This window comes from Pristiophorus japonicus, chromosome 12 (assembly GCF_044704955.1).
Source record: "Pristiophorus japonicus isolate sPriJap1 chromosome 12, sPriJap1.hap1, whole genome shotgun sequence".
Lineage (NCBI taxonomy): Eukaryota > Metazoa > Chordata > Chondrichthyes > Pristiophoridae > Pristiophorus > Pristiophorus japonicus.
This window is the reverse complement of record NC_091988.1, coordinates 179,070,023-179,094,999: the sequence shown is the minus strand read 5'-3', so window position 1 is coordinate 179,094,999 and position 24,977 is coordinate 179,070,023. Positions and strand designations below refer to the sequence as shown.

At 41.7% G+C, this 24,977-nt stretch overlaps 1 protein-coding gene across 3 annotated transcripts in view; it reads left to right on the top strand.

The window, feature by feature from the left end:
- ptprt (protein tyrosine phosphatase receptor type T) overlaps window positions 1–24,977 on the top strand; it is a 1,564,838-nt gene that overhangs the window by 769,646 nt on the left and 770,215 nt on the right. For all 3 annotated transcript variants that reach the window (XM_070896216.1, XM_070896215.1, XM_070896217.1), the window contains exon 7: window positions 7,863–8,156. In XM_070896216.1, coding sequence (XP_070752317.1) covers window positions 7,863–8,156 — 294 coding nt within the window. The remainder of the gene's footprint in view (window positions 1–7,862; window positions 8,157–24,977) is intronic.

The following is a 24,977-nucleotide window of genomic DNA, read 5'->3' as shown; positions in this document are numbered from 1 at the left end:
TGAATTAATTGTGCAAATAGATGTTAATAAATATGATGTGATTGGGATTACGAGACGTGGCTCCAGGATGATCAGGGCTGGGAACTCAACATTCAGGGGTATTCAACATTCAGGAAGGATAGAATAAAAGGAAAAGGAGGTGGGGTAGCATTGTTGGTTAAAGAGGAGATTAATGCAATAGTTAGGAAAGACATTAGCTTGGATGATGTGGAATCTATATGGGTAGAGCTGCAGAACACCAAAGGGCAAAAAACGTTAGTAGGAGTTGTGTACAGACCTCCAAACAGTAATAGGGATGTTGGGGAGGGCATCAAACAGGAAATTAGGGGTGCATGCAATAAAGGTGTAGCAGTTATAATGGGTGACTTTAATATGCACATAGATTGGGCTAGCCAAACTGGAAGCAATACGGTGGAGGAGGATTTCCTGGAGTGCATAAGGGATGGTTTTCTAGACCAATATGTCGCGGAACCAACTAGGGGGGAGGCCATCTTAGACTGGGTGTTATGTAATTAGAGAGGATTAATTAGCAATCTCATTGTGCGAGGCCCCTTGGGGAAGAGTGACCATAATATGGTGGAATTCTGCATTAGGATGGAGAATGAAACAGTAAATTCAGAGACCATGGTCCAGAACTTAAAGAAGGGTAACTTTGAAGGTATGAGGCGTGAATTGGCTAGGATAGATTGGCGAATGATACTTAGGGGGTTGACTGTGGATGGGCAATGGCAGACATTTAGAGACCGCATGGATGAATTACAACAATTGTACATCCCTGTCTGGTGTAAATAAAAAAGGGAAGGTGGCTCAACCGTGGCTATCAAGGGAAATCAGGGATGGTATTAAAGCCAAGGAAGTGGCATACAAATTGGCCAGAAATAGCAGCGAACCTGGGGACTGGGAGAAATTTAGAACTCAGCAAAGGAGGACAAAGGGTTTGATTAGGGCAGGGAAAATGGAGTACGAGAAGAAGCTTGCAGGGAACATTAAGGTGGATTGCAAAAGTTTCTATAGGTATGTAAAGAGAAAAAGGTTAGTAAAGACAAACGTAGGTCCCCTGCAGTCAGAATCAGGGGAAGTCATAACGGGGAACAAAGAAATGGCAGACCAATTGAACAAGTACTTTGGTTCGGTATTCACTAAGGAGGATACAAACAACCTTCCGGATATAAAAGGGGTCAGAGGGTCTAGTAAGGAGGGGGAACTGAAGGAAATCTTTATTAGTCGGGAAATTGTGTTGGGGAAATTGATGGGATTGAAGGCCGATAAATCCCCAGGGCCTGATGGACTGCATCCCAGAGTACTTAAGGAGGTGGCCTTGGAAATAACGGATGCATTGACAGTCATTTTCCAACATTCCATTGACTCTGGATCAGTTCCTATGGAGTGGAGGGTAGCCAATGTAACCCCACTTTTTAAAAAAGGAGGGAGAGAGAAAACAGGGAATTATAGACCGGTCAGCCTGACCTCAGTAGTGGGTAAAATCATGGAATCAATTATTAAGGATGTCATAGCAGTGCATCTGGAAAATGGTGACATGATAGGTCCAAGTCAGCATGGATTTGTGAAAGGGAAATCATGCTTGACAAATCTTCTGGAATTTTTTGAGGATGTTTCCAGTAAAGTGGACAAAGGAGAACCAATTGATGTGGTATATTTGGACTTTCAGAAGGCTTTCGACAAGGTCCCACACAAGAGATTAATGTGCAAAGTTAAAGCACATGGGATTGGGGGTAGTGTGCTGACGTGGATTGAGAACTGGTTGTCAGACAGGAAGCAAAGAGTAGGAGTAAACGGGTACTTTTCAGAATGGCAGGCAGTGACTAGTGGGGTGCCGCAAGGTTCTGTGCTGGGGCCCCAGCTGTTTACATTGTACATTAATGATTTAGACGAGGGGATTAAATGCAGTATCTCCAAATTTGCGGATGACACTAAGTTGGGTGGCAGTGTGAGCTGCGAGGAGGATGCTATTAGGCTGCAGAGTGACTTGGATAGGTTAGGTGAGTGGGCAAATGCATGGTAGATGAAGTATAATGTGGATAAATGTGAGGTTATCCACTTTGGTGGTAAAAACAGAGAGACAGACTATTATCTGAATGGTGACAGATTAGGAAAAGGGAAGGTGCAACGAGACCTGGGTGTCATGGTACATCAGTCATTGAAGGTTAGCATGCAGGTACAGCAGGCGGTTAAGAAAGAAAATGGCATGTTGGCCTTCATAGCGAGGGGATTTGAATACAGGGGCAGGGAGGTGTTGCTACAGTTGTACAGGGCCTTGGTGAGGCCACACCTGGAGTATTGTGTACAGTTTTGGTCTTCTAACTTGAGGAAGGACATTCTTGCTATTGAGGGAGTGCAGCGAAGATTCACCAGACTGATTCCTGGGATGGCGGGACTGACCTATCAAGAAAGACTGGATCAACTGGGCTTGTATTCACTGGAGTTCAGAAGAATGAGAGGGGACCTCATAGAAACGTTTAAAATTCTGACGGGTTTCGACAGGTTAGATGCAGGAAGAATGTTCCCAATGTTGGGGAAGTCCAGAACCAGGGGTCACTGTCTGAGGATAAGGGGTAAGCCATTTAGGACCGAGATGAGGAGAAACTTCTTCACCCAGAGAGTGGTGAACCTGTGGAATTCTCTACCACAGAAAGTAGTTGAGGCCAATTCACTAAATATATTCAAAAGGGAGTTCGATGAAGTCCTTACTACTCGGGGGATCAAGGGTTATGGCGAGAAAGCAGGAAGGGGGTACTGAAGTTTCATGTTCAGCCATGAACTCATTGAATGGCGGTGCAGGCTAGAAGGGCTGAATGGCCTGCTCCTGCACCTATTTTCTATGTTTCTATAACAGGGATCATCTGGGATTAAAAATGTTGAACTGAAAGGGGGCAATGAGAAAAATACAACCAGATTCACATGTGAAAAATGGCTATTGGTGCGAAGTAATGAATCATCTTCATCACCTTCATCAATGGAATTGAATCCTACATCAGCCACAGTTTTCAGGAAAGGAAGAATATGTAAGTGGACCGAATAATAGCGAATACAATTTAGTCCAGATAATTGTACAAATGCAAAATACTGTGGGTGCTGGGAATCTGAAATAAAAACAGAAAATGCTGGAAATACTCAGCAGGTCAGGCAGCATCTGGGTAGAGAAACAGAGTTAACATTTCAGGTCGATGACCCTTCATCAGAACTTGTAACCCAATTAATTGTAGTATACTGTAATGTACATAGGACGGAAAAATGAGCTGCACATATATTTCATGAATGGTATTGAAATGGCTATGTATGAAGTTGAAAGAGACCTAGGAGTAGGTCCTAGGAATGACTCAAATTTCAACATGTCCAAATTCTGGCCACTTCCAATACAAGGAAGATAGTCAAAATGTGGAGGCATGACAGAGGAGAGACACGATACTGAGAGTTAAGGGGTAACTTCTGGTTTTCAGCCTTAACAGGAGGCATCTGTGAGATGATTCATCGAGGTATATAAGATAGTAAATATTATGGAAAATGTAAATCTTCATGATTAAGTTAAATTGCAAGAGTAGGACAAGCAGACACAGGTTCAAACTAGTAAAAATCTAATTTACACAGAGTGATCAACACATCAAAAGGACTTCTAGCTAGAGGAATGGAGGCAAAAACTTTGGAATGATTTAGGAAACAAATGGATGCTGCAATAAAAAAAAATCATTTATATAGCACCTTTCACGACCACCGGACATCTCAAAGCGCTTTATAGCCAATGAAGTACTTTTGGAGTGTAGTCACTATTGTTATAGATCTTGAGGTGTTTCTGGATGAATGAGTGAAAATAGAATGAATGGCCTTACTCATCTGCTGTTATCTGGTAATCTTGTGAATGTGACTGGGGAAAACTGGAAAAGGGAAAAAAGGTCAATTACTTTTGCAATCTTGAGACTAAATTTTGAAAATTTTCAAGTGGAAAAAGTCATCGGAAGCTGAGAATTCCTGAAGAGTTCAACCAATACGTCAAAGCAAAATCACAGATAAGATACTTAAAATGTTCAAGTGTTACTCAGAAATACATGCTTCGTATTGCTCAAGAACTTTCTCCTACTTTTTCTCACTGATTGTTTCAAATTAACTAGTTGGCAGTTCCCGAGATTGCTTGCGGAAGATGTCTGAAAAGAACATAAGAAATAGGAGCGGGAGTAGGCCATTTGGCCCGTCGAGCCTGAATAATAGTGAATATTTTTAGGATTCCAGAATTATGAATTACAGATTAGTATGAATGTAACATTTTAATGAACTTCAAAATAGTATTCCCTTATTTAAACATCACAGCATTATAATATCAACCGATACTAAAATGTAGCCTGATAATCATGCGAATAATAAATTCAAGACAAAGTCAAGCGTTCCTCACAAAGAATGGGGGGAAATTGGTGGCCACTGCCCAGATTTTTTATATTTTTACACCCATTTTGATGGGTGTGATAGGGAAATGTGGCAGAGAGTTCTACCAGCTTCCCGGCATCCACTGTCATCTCTAGGATTTTTTATCGAAATGACAGTGGATATTGAATGTGCCCTGAATGTATTCAAAATAAATTATAATTACAAAAAGACACCATCCGCTGTATTTTCTGTCATTGCATTCCTGACTCCAGCATTACTACTGTTATGTATGTAAACAGTGTAACTGTGTAAGACTTGCCACCAGAGGGCGCAACTGTTGGAGGCCCAAGGGTCACCTGCACACCTCGTGCAAGGGAGTATAAAAGGTTGTCTGCTATGCTGCTTAGGCACTCTGGAGTCATATGAAAGAGACTAAAGTCACACCAGTTTTAGCTCACAGCACTCAGTCTTGTGAAGTTCTTCCATACTTAACAACTATGGAGGCAGGCGCTGTTCTATAAATTGATAGACCACCTTGTCTAATGCAATGAATTGAGAGCAATCGATTGCAATAGGCAAGGTAAAATTCATCAAATATATATTTGTAAAAATTTGATAGCTCATGGGTCACTGGCCATCTGATCCACAGTGTGTATGTATGTGTGTGTGTGTTTGTGCGTGTCTCTGCCTGTCTCGATATCTGTCTGCTTCTCTGTGTGTCTGTGTGTGTCTGTGTATCTGTGCCTGTGTCTGTGGACCTGTCTGTGTGTGGGTGTCTCTGTCTGTGCATGTGCGCGTGTCTGTGCCTGCTGTGTCTGTGTGTCTGTCTGATAGTGTGTATTTGTCTGTGTGTGTAGCAGATTATTTCAGTAATAGATGCAACGGTGGTCATGAATATCCCAATGATTTTATATGTGAGCCAATAAAAAATATTAAATATAAGGAATATGAATGGGAAGACGGCGAGGGATATCTTGTCAATTCGCTTGGCTCTATCCACAAATCTGCGTCGGATGGACTGTGTGTGTGTTAGTGAGGGGGTGCGGAGAGTTAAAGGGGCTGGGTCCCGGCAGCTCAGGGCTGTCCTTCACGTGCACATAATGTCCCAGGCCATAGCCCCGGAAATAGAACCGGCTGTCCCGCTGCACATCCTCCTCCACCATTCTAGTAAATCTCCTCTGCAGGCTCTCTAAGGCCTTGACATCATTTCTAAAGTGTGATGCCCAGAACTGAACACATTACTCCAGCTAAGGCTTAACTAGTGTTTTGTAAAGGTTAACTTCTTTGCTTTTGTACTCTCTGCCTCTATTAATAAAGCCAAGGTTCTCATATGCCTTTTTAACATCCTTCTCAACTTGTCCTGCTACCTTCAAAGATTTGTAAATGTACCCCCCTAGGTCCCTCTGTTCCTGCCCCTTTAAAATTGTACCATTTAGTTTATATTGCCTCTCATTCTTCTTACCAAAATGAATCACTTCACATTACTCTGTGTTAACTTTAATTTGCTATGTGTCTGCCATTTCACCAGTCTATCTATGTCCTCCTGACGTCTGTGACTATCATCCTCACTGTTCATTACATATCCGGGATTCATGTCATCTGCAAACTTTTAAATGATCCCATGTATACCCAAGTCTAACTCATTAATATATATCAAAAAGAGCAGTAATCCTAATACAGACCCCTGGTGAACACCACAGCACTCAGCCCTCCAGTTTGATAAACAGTCATTCACCACTACTCTCTACTTTCGGTCCCTTAGCCAATTTCGGATCCACACAGCCACTGCTCCTTTAATCCCAAAGGCGCCAATGTTGCTAACAAGTCTGTTATGAGGTATTTTATCAAATGCCTATTGAAAGTCCATATATGCGACATAAACCGCACTATCCTCATTCATCCTCCCAGTCACTTCATCAAAGAACTCAAACAAGTTAGTCAAACACGATTTGCCTTAAACAACTCCGCGCTGACTTGCATTCATTAACCCATATATTTCCAAGTGCCAATTAATTTTGTCCCCGATTATTGGCCCTAATATTTACTCGGGTCATGGAAAGAGAGGGAGGGGAGGATTTCTGGACTTGGAACTTGAAATTAAGGGTTATGCAGATGTTCTGCTGAATTTAACAGAAGGACAACTTTTCCTGAAGTCTTCCTGCCAGCCACAGAGGGAGGTTAGGGTTTGATTGTGGAGGTCAGGGCTGAAATTAGTTCAAAATAAAAATCATGTAAAAATGGAGGCAAACAGCCTCCTTAAAAGATTTTAATGATTGACAAGCCTCCTAAGAGCGGATTGGTCGCCCACCCTTCAACCCGCCTCCGGTATAGCTGGAAGTGGGCGGGTTGGGGTCGGGTTTGAATTTTTAAAATCATTTTTACTTCCCACTCGCCCCAAATCCACATGTTTTTGGAGATTAAAATGACCTCATTGTCGCTAAAGGTTTCCTCACCGCCGATGTTGGGTACAGTGGCCTGTAAATGCCAATGGTAAATCAATATTATGGTTAACCAACCAATGTTAAATCTAATTCTGACCATGATGTCAAACTGAATTTTAAAATACTTGTCTAGATATGAACTATTATTCCATTATCTAGCAGATAAATCAAGGAAGTTACAACACTGAATGTTAACTAGTTTACTGTATAGCTCTGCTTAAATAAATATTACAATAGGAAATTACCTGCTGTTTACTGTATGACTTCACAACTGCAGGGTGCTGTGCAGCAACTCTCAACGATGCCTGCTACTAGTTATTTTTATTCCATGCCTTCAGTCTTCCTTACAAAGTTATGACCTATATTAGAGAATGGCAGAAGTGAATAGCAATATCTATAATGCCCACTGCTCTTGAAGCAAGGGTAGCAGAGCTCCATTTATACATTCCTGAATGCACACTCACAGTTCTGCTCACCACTAGATTATTCTTTTTTGGCCGTAACAACTTGAAGACAGCACATCAATCAACCCGAGTTCTTTTTAATGGCATAATACTGATTTTTGAGAACAATACAGTGTTATATTGCACATTTGATATTGGTGCAGTGCAAAAGATCAACAAATGTGATGTATAACTGAGATGTTCGATGAACAAATGTTGCTGCTTAGATTGAACCATCCTTTCACTATGGCAGACGCTGGTTGCTCTTCCAATTAATTTTTCACTGTGCACGCTGGCACAATGTGATACTATTCTTTAAATGTATGTTCTTCATAGTCTAAAAAGTAGTGTATGTACATTAAGAAGAATTAACCGTGTTTCTTTGTATCCTAGGGGTATGGCGAGAAAGCAGGAAGGGGGTACTGAAGTTGCATGTTCAGCCATGAACTCATTGAATGGCGGTGCAGGCTAGAAGGGCTGAATGGCCTACTCCTGCACCTATTTTCTATGTTTCTATGTTTCTATAATGGTCTGCTCACAATACTTACATTTTGAATCCCAATTTGTCAGCTATCGAGCTATTTACTTTGATTTTATATTACAGATCCACCCACACCTATCGCCCCACCTGAGCTTTTGGCAGTTGGCGCAACCTACTTGTGGATCAAACCCAATGCGAATTCCATCATTGGAGACGGCCCCATCATCCTGAAGGAAGTTGAATACCGTACCACTGCAGGAAACTGGGCTGAAACGCATATTGTGGACTCTCACACCTACAAGCTTTGGCATCTTGACCCAGATGTGGAATATGAAATAAGAGTTCTACTCACACGACCTGGCGATGGAGGGACGGGACCTCCAGGACCTCCTCTTACAACTAGGACTAAATGTGCAGGTAAAGTGTCGGTGTTACAGGAACTTCCTATTGGTACAGACATAAGTTTATGGCATATTAGGAAACTGTTTTTGAAAATTCTGACATAAATGGAGACAGCATTTTAGCAACGGCAGCATTATCTCCATTATATTGCCTTCTTTTGAATGTGCAAAAATGATTTGTTATTTGTCAACTTGTAGATATAATTTTATTAGAGTTATCAGATAAAGATACTATTTGCACAAGTACTAATTTGTATTCTCCAATAGAAAAATTGCGCAGCCTTTTTGCAAATCTTATTATTGATGAAGAATTCCATTGATCCATTATTGTATCAGCAAACAGAAGGATAAGCAATGACCAAGTTTTCTTTTCAATGTAGTGAACCAACCTTGTAACATTTATCATGAAAAGTCATTTGGATTATCATAAATATGTGAGCTATAGCTAGCATTTTTCTTAGCCCATTTACAATTGTTAGATGACAGATACATTTCTAAGGAGTTCGAAGGTTGAAATTATTCTCGGCATTGTTGTATTCTCATTTTTTTAATGGATCGCGAGGTGAGGGATGGTAGTGCTGGGGAATGGAAGTCATCCCATTTCAAACATCTTGGGCTAGATTTTCCTCCTCCCATCAAAGGACTTCCAACCATCAGACTGACCCTTGGACTAGGACACCAGTTCTAGCATCAAAAGAGAGGAAGCAAAAAAGCCCCTGAGGTTTGATTCTGGGAGCTGAGGAGAAGGAGAGCCTACCCACTGCTGAGCATTCCAAAAGGAGATCAGTCACTGCACCAAGGACCACCATCACGCCTCTCCCAACAGTTCCTGGGGCCCTGCCTCGTCGCCATCATTTACAAATGGCAGGACTATGCAGGAGCAGCTGGTGTCCTTCCCTTCTGAGATGGAGGAGATTCAACATTGCCTCCAGTGGACCGTCGGCCATCTGACGAAAAGAGTTTTCAAAGACCAGGCCCTCAAATCCATCACCAAGCTCATGGTCTACGGCTGTAATAATACTCATCCTCCTGTATGGATCAGAGGCATGGGCGATGTACAAAAGACACCTCAAGTCACTGGAGATATATCACCAATGATGTCTCCACAAGATCCTGCAAATCCCCTGGGAGGACAGGCACACCAATATCAGTGTCCTCGTCCAGGCTGACATCCCCAGTATTGAAGCACTGACCACACTCGATCAGCTTCACTGGGCAGGCCACATAGTTCGCATGCCAGACACAAGACTCCCTAAGCAAATGCTCTGTGTGGAGCTCCTTCGTGGCAAATGAGCCAAAGGTGGGCAGCGGAAACGTTACAAGGAGATCCTCAAAGCCTCTCTGGTAAAGTGCGACATCACCACTGACACCTGGGAGACCCTAGCCGAAGACCGCCCTAGGTGGAGAAAGTGCATCCGGGAGGGCGTTGAGCTCTTTGAGTCTCAACGCCGAGAGCATGAAGAGGTCAAGCACAGGCAGTGGAAGGAGCGCGCGGCAAACCAGTCCCACCCACCCCTTCCCTCGACGAATGTTTGTCCCATCTGTAACAGGGTCTGTGGCTCTCGTATTGGACTGTTCAGCCACCAAAGAACTCACTTTAGGAGTGGAAGCAAGTCTTCCTCGATTCCGAGGGACTGCCTATGATGATGATGGAGGACAGAAAATATAGAGTGGGAGGATGGGACGGTAGGGACCAGTGGCAGCATCAGCATCTCGCAGGTCAGATATAACACAGCCAGATGCAGAGTACTACGTCTTCTATTGTAACCTATTGTGTCATTGTGACATTTTTCCATTTCTCACACCAGCCATCCAGCAGACTCTGTGAGTGAGATTGCCAGTTAGTATCAGCAGTAAACTTTTGTGCTGTAGGTCTGCCCTCATTAGCATCTAAGTTGAGACTCTTCAAATTCATTTCATGTAGGATGCTTACAGCCAACAGATAAAGGAAGCTTTCATCCCATCAGTCTGGGCTGGATTCAAACCCAAGTTCCAGAGGTGAAAGGACAGTGCTAAACCCTGAGATGATTGTCATGAATACATTAGCACATTTGTATGAAAGTCCTCAGTGTGCTATTTTAATGCACTTGTAAACACACCGAAAGTAAATAGGTTAACAAATGCCTAAAGATAGCATCGATAATAGTGATTACTACTAATGCTGAGCCCAATGTCACCTGTTAGTAAATTTGTTTTATACCTTATTGCAAACCTGTTACAGATGGGTTGTTGACACTTAGTTCTTGGGTATTCACTGCTAATCTTTATCAGAATACATGTTTTAAATTGTGTTTACCTTATCAGACTGATTGGTAAAGGGGATTTTTCTTATTTACCGCAGGGATATTCACTGATTCTGAAAATCTCAGTGCGCTTTGTGAATGTCTGAATTTTGTTTTGGTAGAAATCATTATACTGAATAATAGACTGCTATCCTATTAATAATAAATGAGATAACATCAATCATCTGTACTGCATCTACACAGATGTACTTCAATAGGTGGTAAGGTTAGATGCTGTACCTAGGTTACAGGCAAACATTGCACAAATTCTCTTTGATCATCAAAGCATCAATTCTGAAAAATAACAAAAGTAAATGCTAAATTGGCCAGAATTTTGCCGGTGCTCAGAAGACGGGTTCAGAGGTGGGTCCACTATCAAAATATAAAAGATCGACAGCCCGCTATCAACCCGCCTCCATATCAGTTTGTCAAGTGTCGGGTCTTTTGTGTTTTACCGACCCGACACCAAGCGGCAGGGGAACCAACTGATATCCTTAGAGCTTGTTAAAAGGTACTTAAACAGCATTTTACCATTTACTTACCATTTATCCAACTTTTTCATGAAGTTCCCGGCGCTCGGGGATCACGTCAGGTAAGTTGGTCAGGTTTTCAATGACTCTCCATTCCTCTGAATTGTTGACTGCTACAAAAGTGTTATAAAAGCTACCATTGCACAGCTGTTCACTTTCCAATCTTAGAAGCTGGAGCTTTCAGGATTTGGAATACCCTTTTCAGCTTTACACATATTGGAAGTGTTTGGAGTAAACTCTCTATCCACTTTCACCTCCTTAGAGCAAACTCTCACCATTGACAGGTCACTTCTGTCATCTCAACTTTAGCTGTCATCTATTCCAGCAGCATTGGTGCCCTTGAAAATATCTCAGCTGGTCCTCAGAATCCCACCACAATCAACCCCAACACCAACATCACAAGGCACACCAGCTTCACCAGACACATCAACAGCACCAACAACAACACCAAACTTCTCTGCAATCACTTCATGCTGCATAGGACACAGGGCATCAGCACATGACCACACTGCTGCCTAGGACGCCAGGGATGGCCTCACTGTGGCCAGATTTACTTCACCGGGAGAGAGGGGTGGGGGTGGGGGGGGGGGGGCAGTGTACCATTATGTCTCACCTTTCACTACAACTCACTAAGCCACTTCCAAAGGTGCATGCAAATCTCTCCAAGAAGTTAAAATGTTGAAACAAAAAGTTTTTAAAGATTGGCAACACATCAATAGAAACTTTACATGAACATTGGCTAAGACACCCAAGTGCCTACCCTTGTGTGTTGTTAGTTGGTATAATTGGACAGCGATGAGGGTGAATGTGAGAGTGAATGTACACCCTAGCTGCCACATGATGTACCAGGTTAGCACCACCCCACTCCAACACCATAAAGCATCCCTGCAGTGCCCAAGCCATTCCTTTCACACTTATCACCATTTCGGGAAGGGGGTGGGGGGTGGGGAACAGTGTACCATTATGTCTCACCTTTCACTGCAACTCACTAAGCCACTTCCAAAGGTGCATGCAAATCTCGCCAAGAAGATAAAATGTTGAAACAAAAAGTTTTTAAAGTTTGGCAACTCATCAACAGAAACTTTACATGAACATTGGCTAAAACACCCAAGTGCCTATCCTTGTATATTGTTAGTTGGTATAATTGGACAACGATGAGGGTGAATGTGAGGGGTGGCTAGTGAGATGATGGAGATGTGATGAAGTAGATAGAGAGGGATAGGTGGAAGTGCAAAGTAAGTTGGTGTGGGTAAGGATGTGCAGGAGTGGGGTGATGGGAATGTAATAAGTGGCACAGCAGGATGAGTTTCAGTGTGGCTTTGCAATAACATTTCGTGATCTACTGAGATCAGTGAAAAGTTTGTGCCACTTCAGCGAGGTCCTCCTGATGACATCCCTGCTTGTGCCCTCCTATGCAATGTGCAAGCAGGCTGCATTGGTGTCCTGGGAGATCTCTTCCGCCCATTGGAAGGGAAGAGTGGTGACTCCCTCCATAAGGATATGGGAGAGACTGGGTGCAGCCTAGTCAATGTTTGCCACATCTCAATGGAAGGGGTGGAGCCGGGAGTGGTGTGGCTACCTACCTTGGCGCACTGAGCCCGCCTCGGTAGATGAGAACGCGGCCATGTTCTTAAATATTCACATTTGCCTTTGAAAATCAGTTTTAAGGCAAGCAGTGTAAAATAAAAAAGCCAAGAAACATCTAAGAGTAATCTCAGCTGACAAGCACTGATTTGTATCTACGACATTTTATTGTAAATAGGTTAATTTAATAATTCGTTAGAAAAAAGTGCAGTGCCAGAGGATTGGCGGATAGCTAACGATATACCTATAATTACGAAGGGAGATAGAACATGTCCAGGGAACTAAAGACCAGTCACTAAGTAGGTAAAATAATGGAATTCCTACTGAAGGAGAAAACAGAAAAACCTCTAGAAACCAAAAATATAATAATGAATAGTCAACATGGCTTTCAAAAAGGAAAGTCTTGCTTGACCAATCTCAGTGAATTCTTTGAAGAGGTAATTCAGAGAGTAGACTAGACAAGGATAATGTAGTATAAGTAATATATCTACATTTGCAAAAGCCCTTCGATTAAGGCATCACATAAAAGACTATTGAATAAGGTCAGAGTATACAAAGTCAGGAGACAGTTAGGAGGATAACAGCTAGCTGGCTGAAAGACAGAAAGCAGAAGGGAGGGGGAAAGGGTAACTATTCAGAGTGGCAGATGTGGAGTACCATAAGGATCAGTGCTGGGACTACTGTTGCTCACAATTTATATTAACGATTGAGACTTTAGAATCAAAACCACAATTTGCAGACAACACCAAATTGGGGGGGATAGTCAATACTGAAGAGGACTGCAACAAATTACAAGAAAACATTAATAAACTTGCAGAATGGGAATATAATTGGCAACTGAATTTCAACATAGATAAGTGTGAGGTATTACATTTTGGTAGGAAAAATAAGGAGGTCACCTATTATTTAGAAAATAAGAACCTAAATGGGGTAGAAGAGCAAAGGGACCTGGGAGTACAAATACACGAATCACTAAAAGTAGTGACACAAGTTAACAAGGCAATAACCAAGCACTAGGGTTTATTTCTCAGGATAGAATTGTAAAGTAAAGAAGTTATGCTAAACTTGTATTGAACCTTTTAGACAACACTTGGGGCTAAAAATTCGGCGACCTTGTGACTGGTTTTTCGGCGATATTTCGCCGTTTTTGGCGAAAAATGATGATCCGGGAAATTCGGTGTAGTTTTGCGTTGTCGCTTTTCAAATACCGCTTGAGAGAGGAGCGTTGCCATGCAAGACTTGAAATATTGCTTTTGCAAAAAATTTGGCTCTGAGCGCACCCGTATTTAGGACGGACAAAAACGCCAAGGAGAAACCTGCATTGCAGCCCTTGGATCAGCGGTAAGTATGAAGACCTGCAAAAAAGGTAAGTTAAAGTTTTTATTTTTTAATTCTTTTGCAATGATTCGCTAGTTAAATGTCTTGTGACAGTTTTGTGATTTTTAAAATTTTTTTGTTTTTTGCAATTTTTTTGTGTTTCTCCCCCTCCCTAGGCCCAACTCGCAGCGTTATCGGACTCGAAGTAAAGTTGGCGAGGATCACGGTTTGCGCCACAGGTCCTCATGCAACGTCGACTTTTACTGCTGTGCAAATTGAAGCTCGAATTTACTGCCTCATAGCCACAGCGTTACCATAACGATAATTTTGGCCAAAAAATACAATTATCGACGAGAACCGAATTTCTAGCCCTTAGAGTATCATGTGCAGTTCTGGTCGGCACATAAAAATGATATAGAGGCGTTGAGAGCGTGCAAAAAAGATTTACAAGTATGATACCAGAACAGCAAGGTTATACCTATCAGGAAAAGATGAACAGGTTGGGTCGCTTTTCTCTTGAAAGGAAAAGGCTGAGGGATGACCTAATAGAGGTCTTAAAAACTATGAAAGGTTTTGATAGAGTGGATACAGAGAGAGTGTTTCCACTTGTGTGCAAGAACAAAACTGGAGGCCATCAGTATAATATAATCACCAATAAATCAAAGAGGGAATTCAGATGAAAATTCTTTACCCAGATAGTGGTGAGAATGTGGAACTCGTTACCACAGGGAGTAGTTGAGGTGAATAGTATAAATGCATTTAAAGGGAAACTAGATAAGCATATGAGGAAGAAGGGAATAGAGAGATTTGCTGATAGAGTTAGATGAGGAAGGGCGGGAGAAGGCTCGGGTCAAGCATAAAAGCTGGCATGGAATGGTTGAACTGAATGGCCAGTTTCTTGCTGGATATCCTATTAATCCTATGTAATGGCTCCATTAAAATAGCCAACAAAGGAATGTCATACATACTCATTTAGTATCTGAAACAAGCAGAAACATTACAGCAATGAACTCAAATGTCAGGAATAACATTTTATTGTTACGATATTAACCCAAACCTGCTAAAATAAGGATTTTACACTTTATCTTTATTTTTTTGTTTTTTGCAATTTTTTGGTGTTTTTTCCCCCTCCCTAGGCCCAACTCGCAGCGTTATCGGACTTGGAGTAAAGTTGGCAAGGATCGCGGTTTGCGCCACGGATCCGCCTGTTGGGAGGGTTCTTAATGACTACTTTGCATCTGTTTTCACAAAGGAAAGAGAACTTTTTTAGTCAATATGTAGCAAGCCCAACACGAGAGGGGGTGGTCTTGGATTTAGTTTTGAGGAATGAAGCTGGGCAGGTTGAAGGGGTATTAGTGGGAGAGCACTTGGGTGCCAGTGACCATAATTCAGTCAGATTCAAGTTGGTTATGGATAAGGACAAACATAGGCCTGGAATAAAAGTTCCGAATTGGGGAAAAGCTAATTTTGATAAATTAAGGAGTGATTTGGCCGTGGTGGACTGGAAACAGCTACTTGTGGGTAAATCAGTGTCAGAACAGTGGGAAGCATTTAAGGAGGAGATCCGGAAGGCTCAGGCCAAACATGTGCCCTGAAAGAAAAAGTCTGGGAAAAATAATTCTAGAGCCCCTTGGATGTCTAGGGACTTACAGGGGAGGATTAAGAAAAAAAGGGACGCTTATGTCATATATCAATGGCTAAATATTATAGAATCTTTAGAGGAATATAGAAAGTTAAGAGGCAAAATTAAAAAGGATATTAGAAATGCTAAGAGAGAGCACGAGAACTTCTTGGCCAGTAAAATTAAGGAAACCCTAAGATGTTCTTTAAATATATTAAGAGTAAGAGGGTAACTAAAGAAAGGGTAGGGCCTATTAGAGACCTTGAGGGTAATCTTTGTGTGGAGGCGGAAGATGTTGGGAGGGTTATTAATGAATACTTTGCATCTGTTTTCACAAAGGAAAGGGGCATTGCAGATCTGCTATTGAGAAAGAGTGTGATATTCTGGATGAATTAAATATAGTGAGAGAGGAAGTATTAAGGCCGGCTTTGAAAGTAGATAAGTCCCCAGGCCCGGATTAAATGCATCCCAGGCTGTTGAGTGAAGAAAAAGAGGAAATAGCAGAGGCCTTGACCATCATTTTCCAGTCCTCTTTGGATCTGGGCATGGTGCCGGAGGATTGGAGGACTGCTAATGTAGTACCCTTGTTTAAGAAGGGAAAAAGGGATAGGCCAAGTAATTATAGGCCTGTCAGCCGAAGCTCAGTGGTGGGATAATTATTGGAAAAAGTCCTGAAAGACTGGATAAATCTGCATTTGGAAAGGCAAGAATTAATTAAGTATAGTCAGCACGGATTTGTTAAGGGAAGATCGTGTCTGACTAACCTGATTGAATTTTTTGAGGAGGTAACCAAGAGGGTCGATGAGGGTAGTGCATACAATGTAGTATATATGGACTTTAGCAAAGTTTTTGATAAGGTCCCACATGGTAGACTGGTCATGAAGGTTAAACCCACGGAATACAGAGCAAAGTGTCATTGAATCCAAAATTGGCTCGGAGGTAGGAAGTAAAGGGTAATGATTGATGGATGTTTTTGTGACTGGAAGGATGTTTCCAGTGGGGTTCCGCAAGGCTCAGTACTGGGACCCTTGCATTTTGTGGTATATATCAACGATTTAGATATGAATATAGGGAGTATGATTGAAAAGTTTGCAGACGACACTAAAATTGGCTGTGTGTTTAATAATGAAGAAGAAAGTCATGGGCTGCAGGAGGATATCAATCTACTGGTCAAGCGGACAGAGCAGTAGCAAATTGAATTTAATTCAGAGAAGTGTGAGGTGATGCACTTTGGGAGAGCTAATAAGGAAAGAGTATACACATTAAGCGGTAGGGCACGTAATAGTGTAGATGAACAAAGGGACCTTGGAGTGCTTGTCCACAGATCCCTGAAATTAGCAGGCCAGGTGGATAAGGTGGTTAAGAAGGCATATGGAATGCTTACCTTTATTGGCCAAGGCATAGAATATAAGAGCACGGAGGTTATGCTTAAATTGTATTATACTTTGTTTAGGCCACAGCTGGAGTATTGCGTGCAGTTCTGGTCACCATATTATAGGAAGGACGTGATTGCACTCGAGAGGGTGCAGAGGAGATTTACTAGGATGCTGACTGGAATGGAGAATCTTAGTTATGAAGACACATTGGATAGGCTGTGAGGAGACCTCATTGAGGTGTACAAAATATTGAGGGGCCTTAACATAGTGGATAGTAATGGTCTATTTCCATTGGTGGAGGGGTCTATTATGAGGTGTCATAGTTTTAAGGTGGTTGGTGGAAGGTTTAGAGGGGATTTGACGGGGGGCTTCTTTACACAGAGGGTTGTGGGAATCTGGAACTCGCTGCCTGGAAGAGTGGTGGATGCAGAAACCTTCATCACTTAAAGTGCAGCAACCTGCACTGTTATGGACCTAAAGCTGGTAATTGGGATTAGACTGGATGACCTTTTGTTGAACGGAGCAGATATAATGGTAAGTTCTGCAGGGAATAGAATACGGTGAGCGTGATCTCCTGGACTAGTTTCGATTGTCTGGATGGGTCGGAGAGGAATTTTCCCAGATTTTTTCTCCCTAACTTGGGCCTGGGTTTTTATCTGGTTTTTGCCTCTCCCAGGAGATCACATGGCTCCAGTTGGGGTGGAGTGTAGAATGTTTTAGTAGAAGGGGTGTCGCTGTTGTGGTGAGGCGGACTGGTTGGGCTGGGTGCTCTTTGTCTTTCTGTCATTGTTCATAGGTTTATATGTAACCTTTAGGGCTGCTGACCAAGGGCCGTGCAGCTCTTTGTCAGCCGGCACAGACATGATGGGCCGAAATGGCCTCCTTTTGCGCTGTAAATTTCTATGTTTCTATGTTTCTACCTGTCATTAACATTTTGCTTACTTTTTCCAAATACTCTCTTTCATATTTTCTCTCTGTACATTTATTTTACATTTAACGTGACTCTATTTTGCTTATTCTAACTTATTTCTCTACTTTTCCCAATTTCATTTTTTTCAATTACCCTTTCCTTCTGCCCCTCTGCTTTCACCATTCATTTTGAAGGTGGGATCAAGTTACAAATAAATCCCATTTAGTTGGCCAAAGCCCAATTCCAAAACTCAATATTTTGACCAATAATACGCCACAGCCCTGTTTATCTTCGAGGCATCTTTGTGCCTGAAGGAGCACGGCCATTGGTAACCTTAGCACTGATCTTGCAAACGGATCAACGCCCAGACGAGTAAAATTGCTCACAGTACTCTTCAGATTAATTGTGTGACCTTATATTATCACTGTTAAATGTTATGCTAATAAGAACAAATATTGCCTATGTGGAATGCTCTACACAGTTTATATTTGTATGTTTTTTTAGTCAAATTCATATATTTTCTTTGGTCACAGTCAGTGTAGCGCAAATCATTTAGCTCTCTAGTGCCTACATTAATGGAATTGAATGTATATCACATCATGCTTTACAAAGTAGCAAGAGATCCTATCAGTGTTTTGTGTAGTGAAGAAGAAATGGATACCCATGACATCTTCTTAGTGTTAATCAGTTTCATCAGAATAACTCTCTCTGGTTCCCTTAATGCTTACCATGTAAAATAAGTTATGTCATCTAAATACTTTCTGATGGGAAGCAGCATTGTAAAAAAACAGATTTATTAAGTTTTGCACTGATGAGCGCCTCACGCTGTCCAGTGCGGTAACACAAATGATTCCGGAGAAGCCGGCGGGAGCCCCGGAGAGAGTTCCCTTTTCTTTGTGAAGGGCGGGGTGCCCTGGAATGCGTTTGCCCCGAGAGAGGGACCCCTGCCATGGAAATCGTCGTGGTTCCGGCGGCGTCTGGCGAGCTCTCGCTGACCCTTGAAAATCTGGGCGAGATGGTGGAAATCTCGCGCCGAGCCGTACCCATATCCGCAGCAGGTCTCCAAGATGAACAGCCTCTGGCATGTTAGAACAACGTAGGTAAGGAAAGTCGGCAGGTCAGAGCCGTAACTTCGAGATAAAGATTGGCTCAAAGTACTTCCTTATTGTGTCTTACTGAAGACAAAATAACAGAAGAACAGTAATCAGTCTTTATATTCTGAGCGCACCACCTTTAGGTACATGAGTAATGAACACTTTGTTTGCAGCGTCGTTAGGGGATTGATACCATCATCATTTCCTTGGATTTGTTGCATTCTTTTTAAGATTTACTAAACTGTAGTTATTGTTAAATAAATGACACAAGGCCTGTTTCTACAGTATCATACTTAACTAAATGCTCACAATATCCCAATTGTTGTCATTTAACATAGCCAGTCTTACCTTGACCCAGTTTCATAGCTGCTCAATCTAAATTAATAGTAGTGACAGCCGTTTATTGTCAGAGGATGACTGTTCCTATAAGCTGAAGGAACTTTTTAAAGTATTCAAACTAAGGAGGATTGCATGATCTTTAGCTTGTTAATTGTCGGATTCTGATGTTTGCTTTCTTTGATATTATAATGTGGTCTGTTGTTACAAATACAATGAAATGTCAGTTTTATCCTTGCTCTTTGAAACTGAGTTGATTTGTAAAAGCAAAATTAATTTAATTACTTGTGTGTTAGTGATTATATTGCCTTTTATTTTGACTTATTTCCACGCTGCTAAATTCTAAATAATTTCCCAAAGTTTGCTACACTTTTTGGGGTCAAAATATGCAATGGATATAACCTTGAAAAGGAACTTTTGCAGCCTGGTCTAGCAGGTGCCTTATTGGCATGGGAAACGAAGGCAGCAGGCTTCCTTTCTTCGAGAAGAACTTGTAAATTTGTGGCTTGCTTATATGGAGTTTATGGATATGGGGCCAATGCCTGGTTTACGAGATAAGGAACAGCTTTCTTCTTCCTTATCCAATTCCCCCTAAGCCTAGTGGTGCCACTAAGTTCCAAGTTAGCTGTTGGTGCAAATATTCTGAAATGATGTGACTGAAAATAAGAGATTGCATCAGCTATTACATTTTGAACATTAGACATGTGATTGCCCTATAGAAGATGTTATTTATGAGACCCACTGCTTATAAACATCTATGGACGCTGCTTGACTTGCAGAGATGCATTGCTCTCCCTGTAAATAATTTGGTTATCAGCTGGCGATCAGCGCAAGCAATTGGCAAGCATTTGAGCGAAGGTAGACATGATTACTGTTCTGAGAATAATCTTTGAATGGCACAGTCTTTACTGATACCCTTGGAAATCCACTATGGTGGTCAACTTCTGTTTGGTGTGTTTTCCCAGCCTGAACTACCTGCTGTGTCTGCATGAAGCTCATTGTATACCCATAGCTTGAATACCACATGGTATTAACTTGGATTATCCAAGAACAGTAGCCAGGCAAAGAGATTGTATATTATTACCCTGTAATGTTGTTTGCTTTTGGTGGTGTGAAACATCTGTTGAAGGTCCTGATGACCGGTTTAATCTTACAAGTACAATACCTGTACAAAAAACATCTGCTGAAGGATTTTAATATAATCATGTTCTTAGCTGCAGTCTATGCAAACCTCAATTTCAGAATGAGGGCCTTGTTCACTAGGATACCATGGTTACTGCATCCAACATTATGGGGCTAGAATTAATCTGATCACCATATGTAGCAACATTGTAAGTGCATTCAAAAAGCACATGTTTACAATGTCACTATACATCACCACCAGACCAGAGCAAATTTTTTCTCCTACATGTATAACGGTGAGTTAAGTGCAAGGGACTATTATCCTTTTAGAGGCAACTGATACTCTGCACTAATTTTTGATGCTGAGAAAAGTAAAATAAAACAATTTACTTTTTACAAAAAGTCATTCCAGAAAATCAAAAAATCCCTGCTCAGTCAGGCACTTTATTTTAAATAGCTAAACCAAAGAATGTGCTGCAGGTTTCAGTTTTGGACCATATACATTATATTGATAATATTATCTTCCTATCTGAAAATCTAATCTTTATTGATAATATTATCTTCTTATCTAAAAATCTAATATTTCCATGTCTTGTGGACATACTGATAGGAAACAGAAAGCTGACTGGATATCTGTTCAGTAGTGTTATGATTAGTTTTCTGACCAGTATTGATAATTTGCAAACTCCTGCATATGCGACCAAGCACAAAGAAGAGTTAGTCGATTTTAAGTGACATTTCTTTCTTTTAAACCTGGTAATTGAAGGAACTCAGTTCACCATGTGTAACAAAGCTACAGTACCCGCAGTATATAAGGTCCATTGGTGAAGTGAGACCATTTTCTTGAGAATGGTCCCTATTATTTCTTTGTGTTCCATTCCTTTTCTCTTTTTAACTGTGTCAAGATTTTGTTTTGCTATCTTTGGCCGTGCAGAAACCTATTGTGAGGCTTTTTGTTTAGTTTTTATCTGACCAGCATAACTCATAACTCCACTACATCGTAATTCATACCTAATCTGTTGGTAAGCATTCCTCTTTATTTCCACTGTAAAGCCAGTATCATTCTGAGTGCATTTTATTATATTTATTGATGCTTGATAGATAAACAACTTTTATTTATATAGCGCCTTTAATGTAATAAAGCATCCCAAGGCGCTTCACAGCAGTGTTACGAGACAAAACAGATAAATTTGACACCGAGCTACACAAGAAGAAATTGCGGGAGATGACCAAAAGCTTGGTTAAAGATGTAGGTTTTAAGGAGCATCTTAAAGGAGGATGGAGAGGTAGAGAGGCAGAGAGGTTTAGGGAGAGAGTTCCAGAGCTTAGGGCCTAAGCAACTGAAGGGATGGCCACCGATGGTTGAGCGATTATAATCAGGGATGCTCGAGAGGGCAGAATTTGAGGAGTGCAGACATCTCGTGGGGTTGTGAGGCTGAAATAGATTACAGAGTTAGGGAGGGGCAAATCCATGGAGTGATTTGTAAACAAGGATGAGAATTTTGAAATAGAGACATTGCTTAACCGGGAGCCAATGTAAGTCAGCGAGCACAGGTGTGATGGGTAAGCGGGACTTGGTGCAAGTTAGGACACGGGCTACTGAGTTTTGGATCACCTCAAATTTATGTAGTGCAGAATGTGGGAGGCCAGCCAGGAGTGCATTGGAATAGTCAAGTCTAGAGGTAACAAAGGCATGGATGAGGGTTTCAGCAGCAGCAGATCTAGAAATTGGACCCGAGTGTAAAGCAAGGGCAATGAGGGCCAATTTTGTGGATCAATGTCCTGTACCCAAGAGAAAAGACATCTGACCCGATATTAGGTTGAGCCAATTTTCAGGCATCCCTAGCAGCTACTCAAAACAGCCAAGTGCCTCACACCCTTTAAGATTTCCTGCGGGAAATTGGACATCGCAGGGTGGAGCAAGAGATGGACCTGCTCAGCTCCAGCCGCCAACAAAAGGAAATTGTTTTTAAACCACGAAGTTTAAGAAATGCTCCTGAGGCACCAGGAAGTGTAGGAGTTCTCCCCTGGCTTCCGATCACTATTGAACTCACCACTACTTTGCTGTTCCAATGCCCCCTCACCCCCTCTCCTGAGACTTATCAACAGCCTGAAATTCATTGGGCGAGCTGCCTGCGGAGAGGAGACCGGCACTGGAAGCTTACACAAATAATGCTAATGAGGCCTTGGGTCTCCCAGTTCAGGCATGTACTGCCTGCGTGCCCCACTAGTTATGCCCCCCAATACGAGCCATAACCAATCGTATTTTAATCAATTGGTCAAACTTTTTGGGGTCTAAAAGGACTCCCCCAATGGTCCTAACTCCAAATCCATTTGGGCACAAGTTGATAAAGTTTTTCTTACATAACAAGTAATATTGGATAGTGCAATGCACTCCAACACTGTACTGTCACCTCTTTGCCTTATGAATCCAAACCAAATAAGCAGAATAAAACTTTCCACTCCCTGCTATTATAACATTCTAATGCAAAATAAGTCTTGGCAGTTTTATTTCAATTCTTAGTTGGATGTGTGTCCTTGGCACATAACGTTCATAATTTAAAGATGGGCATTGAATTACTAGATTCAGGAACGGGAGCTTCAAAACAATGGCAGGTGTGGGAATTGAAAATGTCGTAATCGGGGATTCGCCTTTTTGAGGTTGGAGCCGGGCAGAGACAGATTTATCTAGCATATAACCTGTTAGTGTCAGCTATGGCTCAATGGGTAGCGCACTCACCTCTGAGTCAGAAGGTTGTGGGTTCAAGTCCCACTTTACATTCTGGACTCAAGAGCAAGTTCAACAATTTCATAACCATTTTTTCAGAGAGTAACTGTTGGTAATTATTCTGCTATTCCAATTTACACCTCCTCCAGATAGATCATATATTTTTTTGCATGTACCCTTTTGCCTTGCACCATCATCCATTTTGATATTTAATCTCTCCTACCTTCCACCCTATCACAGACCTTCCCTTTTGTTCTTTCCTCCCCTCCACTTTCCCTGCCTCTGTATTTGCTTTAAAACCTGTTACATGCCAACATTCTCTGTTTTAATTTCTGCTTTCCAGCATCCACAGTATTTTGCTTTTGTATTACAGTTAAAAGGCAGTTTTACTGCTCTATTATCAATTTATCATCAGTCTGAGATCTGTGTCATGATTCAAGTTCCATTTGTGTGTGTCTTTCTCCACAATATCTGTTTCCATAAGTCCTAAAAGTATCCTTGTTGCTCCTCTTAAAACACACTCCAATGCCCTTTTTGAAGGTTGCATAAAATTGCAAGCATTCCAGATGTGGTCACAACAAAGATTTAAGTTAGGCTGGATTCTCGGCTTTGATGTTTTTGGGGCAGTAATGGCGGTGGGTCGGTAATGTTTGCGCCCGGGAACAGTTTGCGCCTCAGAAAGTAACATTGGGCAGCTGGGCCCTGCGTCAGGGGGCGCGGTGCTAAGGGCGACATTATACACCTCTCTTAGGACATTAGCATGGGCAACTCCCGAGCTAAAGAGCCGATTTGGGAGTGCTTTGAGAGACGCCTGGGGGGGGGGAAAACCTTTACAAAAAAGCCACAAAAACATTCCCACAACATTGCCCACACCACCACAACACAAATCGCAAAAAAATTTAAAAGAAAACGCCATTACACTTACCTTAGGAGTCCATTACTTACCTCTACGCTGTCTGTATTTCCTCGGCGTTCACTGCGGGGTGCGCTTTGGGGCGTACGGGTCTTGCAAGAGTCAAAACTCGCTCCGGTGTCTCAACCAGGGGCGTTGCACAGCGCGCAGCTCTTCCGGGCGGTGCTGCTCCATGCTGCCACAAAACTGGACCCGAGGATCGCTGCGGGGTGCTAGAGGCTGACCGCCCATCCAGAACACCTGACCGCCGTCATTGCTGCCGCTCTGAGGCGAAAATCGGAGTGGAGAGGAGCCGAAAATCTGCCCCATAATTGGGTTAAAATAACCTGTTTTCATTTACATTCAAATGTCTTCACAGTGCATCCCAGATAATGACCAGCCTTGTTGACCGGATGCTTTCAGAGGGCAATAGCTACTTTAATTTGCTTCTCCTTTTGCACCATCTATGTATACAAAATTCATATTTCTCACGCTGTTATGGAGCGTTTTACATTCATCTGATCAGATTCCATACACCATTCCTTCATATAATATCTTAATTGGTCTAGATACCTTGGATTATGATTTGAATTTTTAATTGGCGTTGATGAGTTCAGTCAGAATTTGCAGGAACGGATCAATCTAACTTCGATTTTTAATTTATGCACACAACCCAGCTAGGCAGTTTAAATAACAAAGTAATTTCATTAATGTTATTGGTGTGCTGCTTGTTGATGGTGTGATTGTGGTTGCTGCAGTGTATTCTGCAACCAGATATAGAATCCTATTAAATAGTAAATCCACTTTCTTCGCTCTTAGAAAATGTATTTTTAAAATTTTGAATTTGAAAAATTATGCTAAAAAAGGTCCCTGTGGAAGAATTATATGTCCAGTTTTCTACTGACTCTCTTCACAAATAAGGCTTTAAGAACCAATTGTACCTTCATTTGTGGCTTACGAGATAATAACTCGCAGGATAAACGATGGCTCTCACTGTTGCCTCTTGCCTAAATGGGAAAAATGTATTTTTATAAATTATTCATAG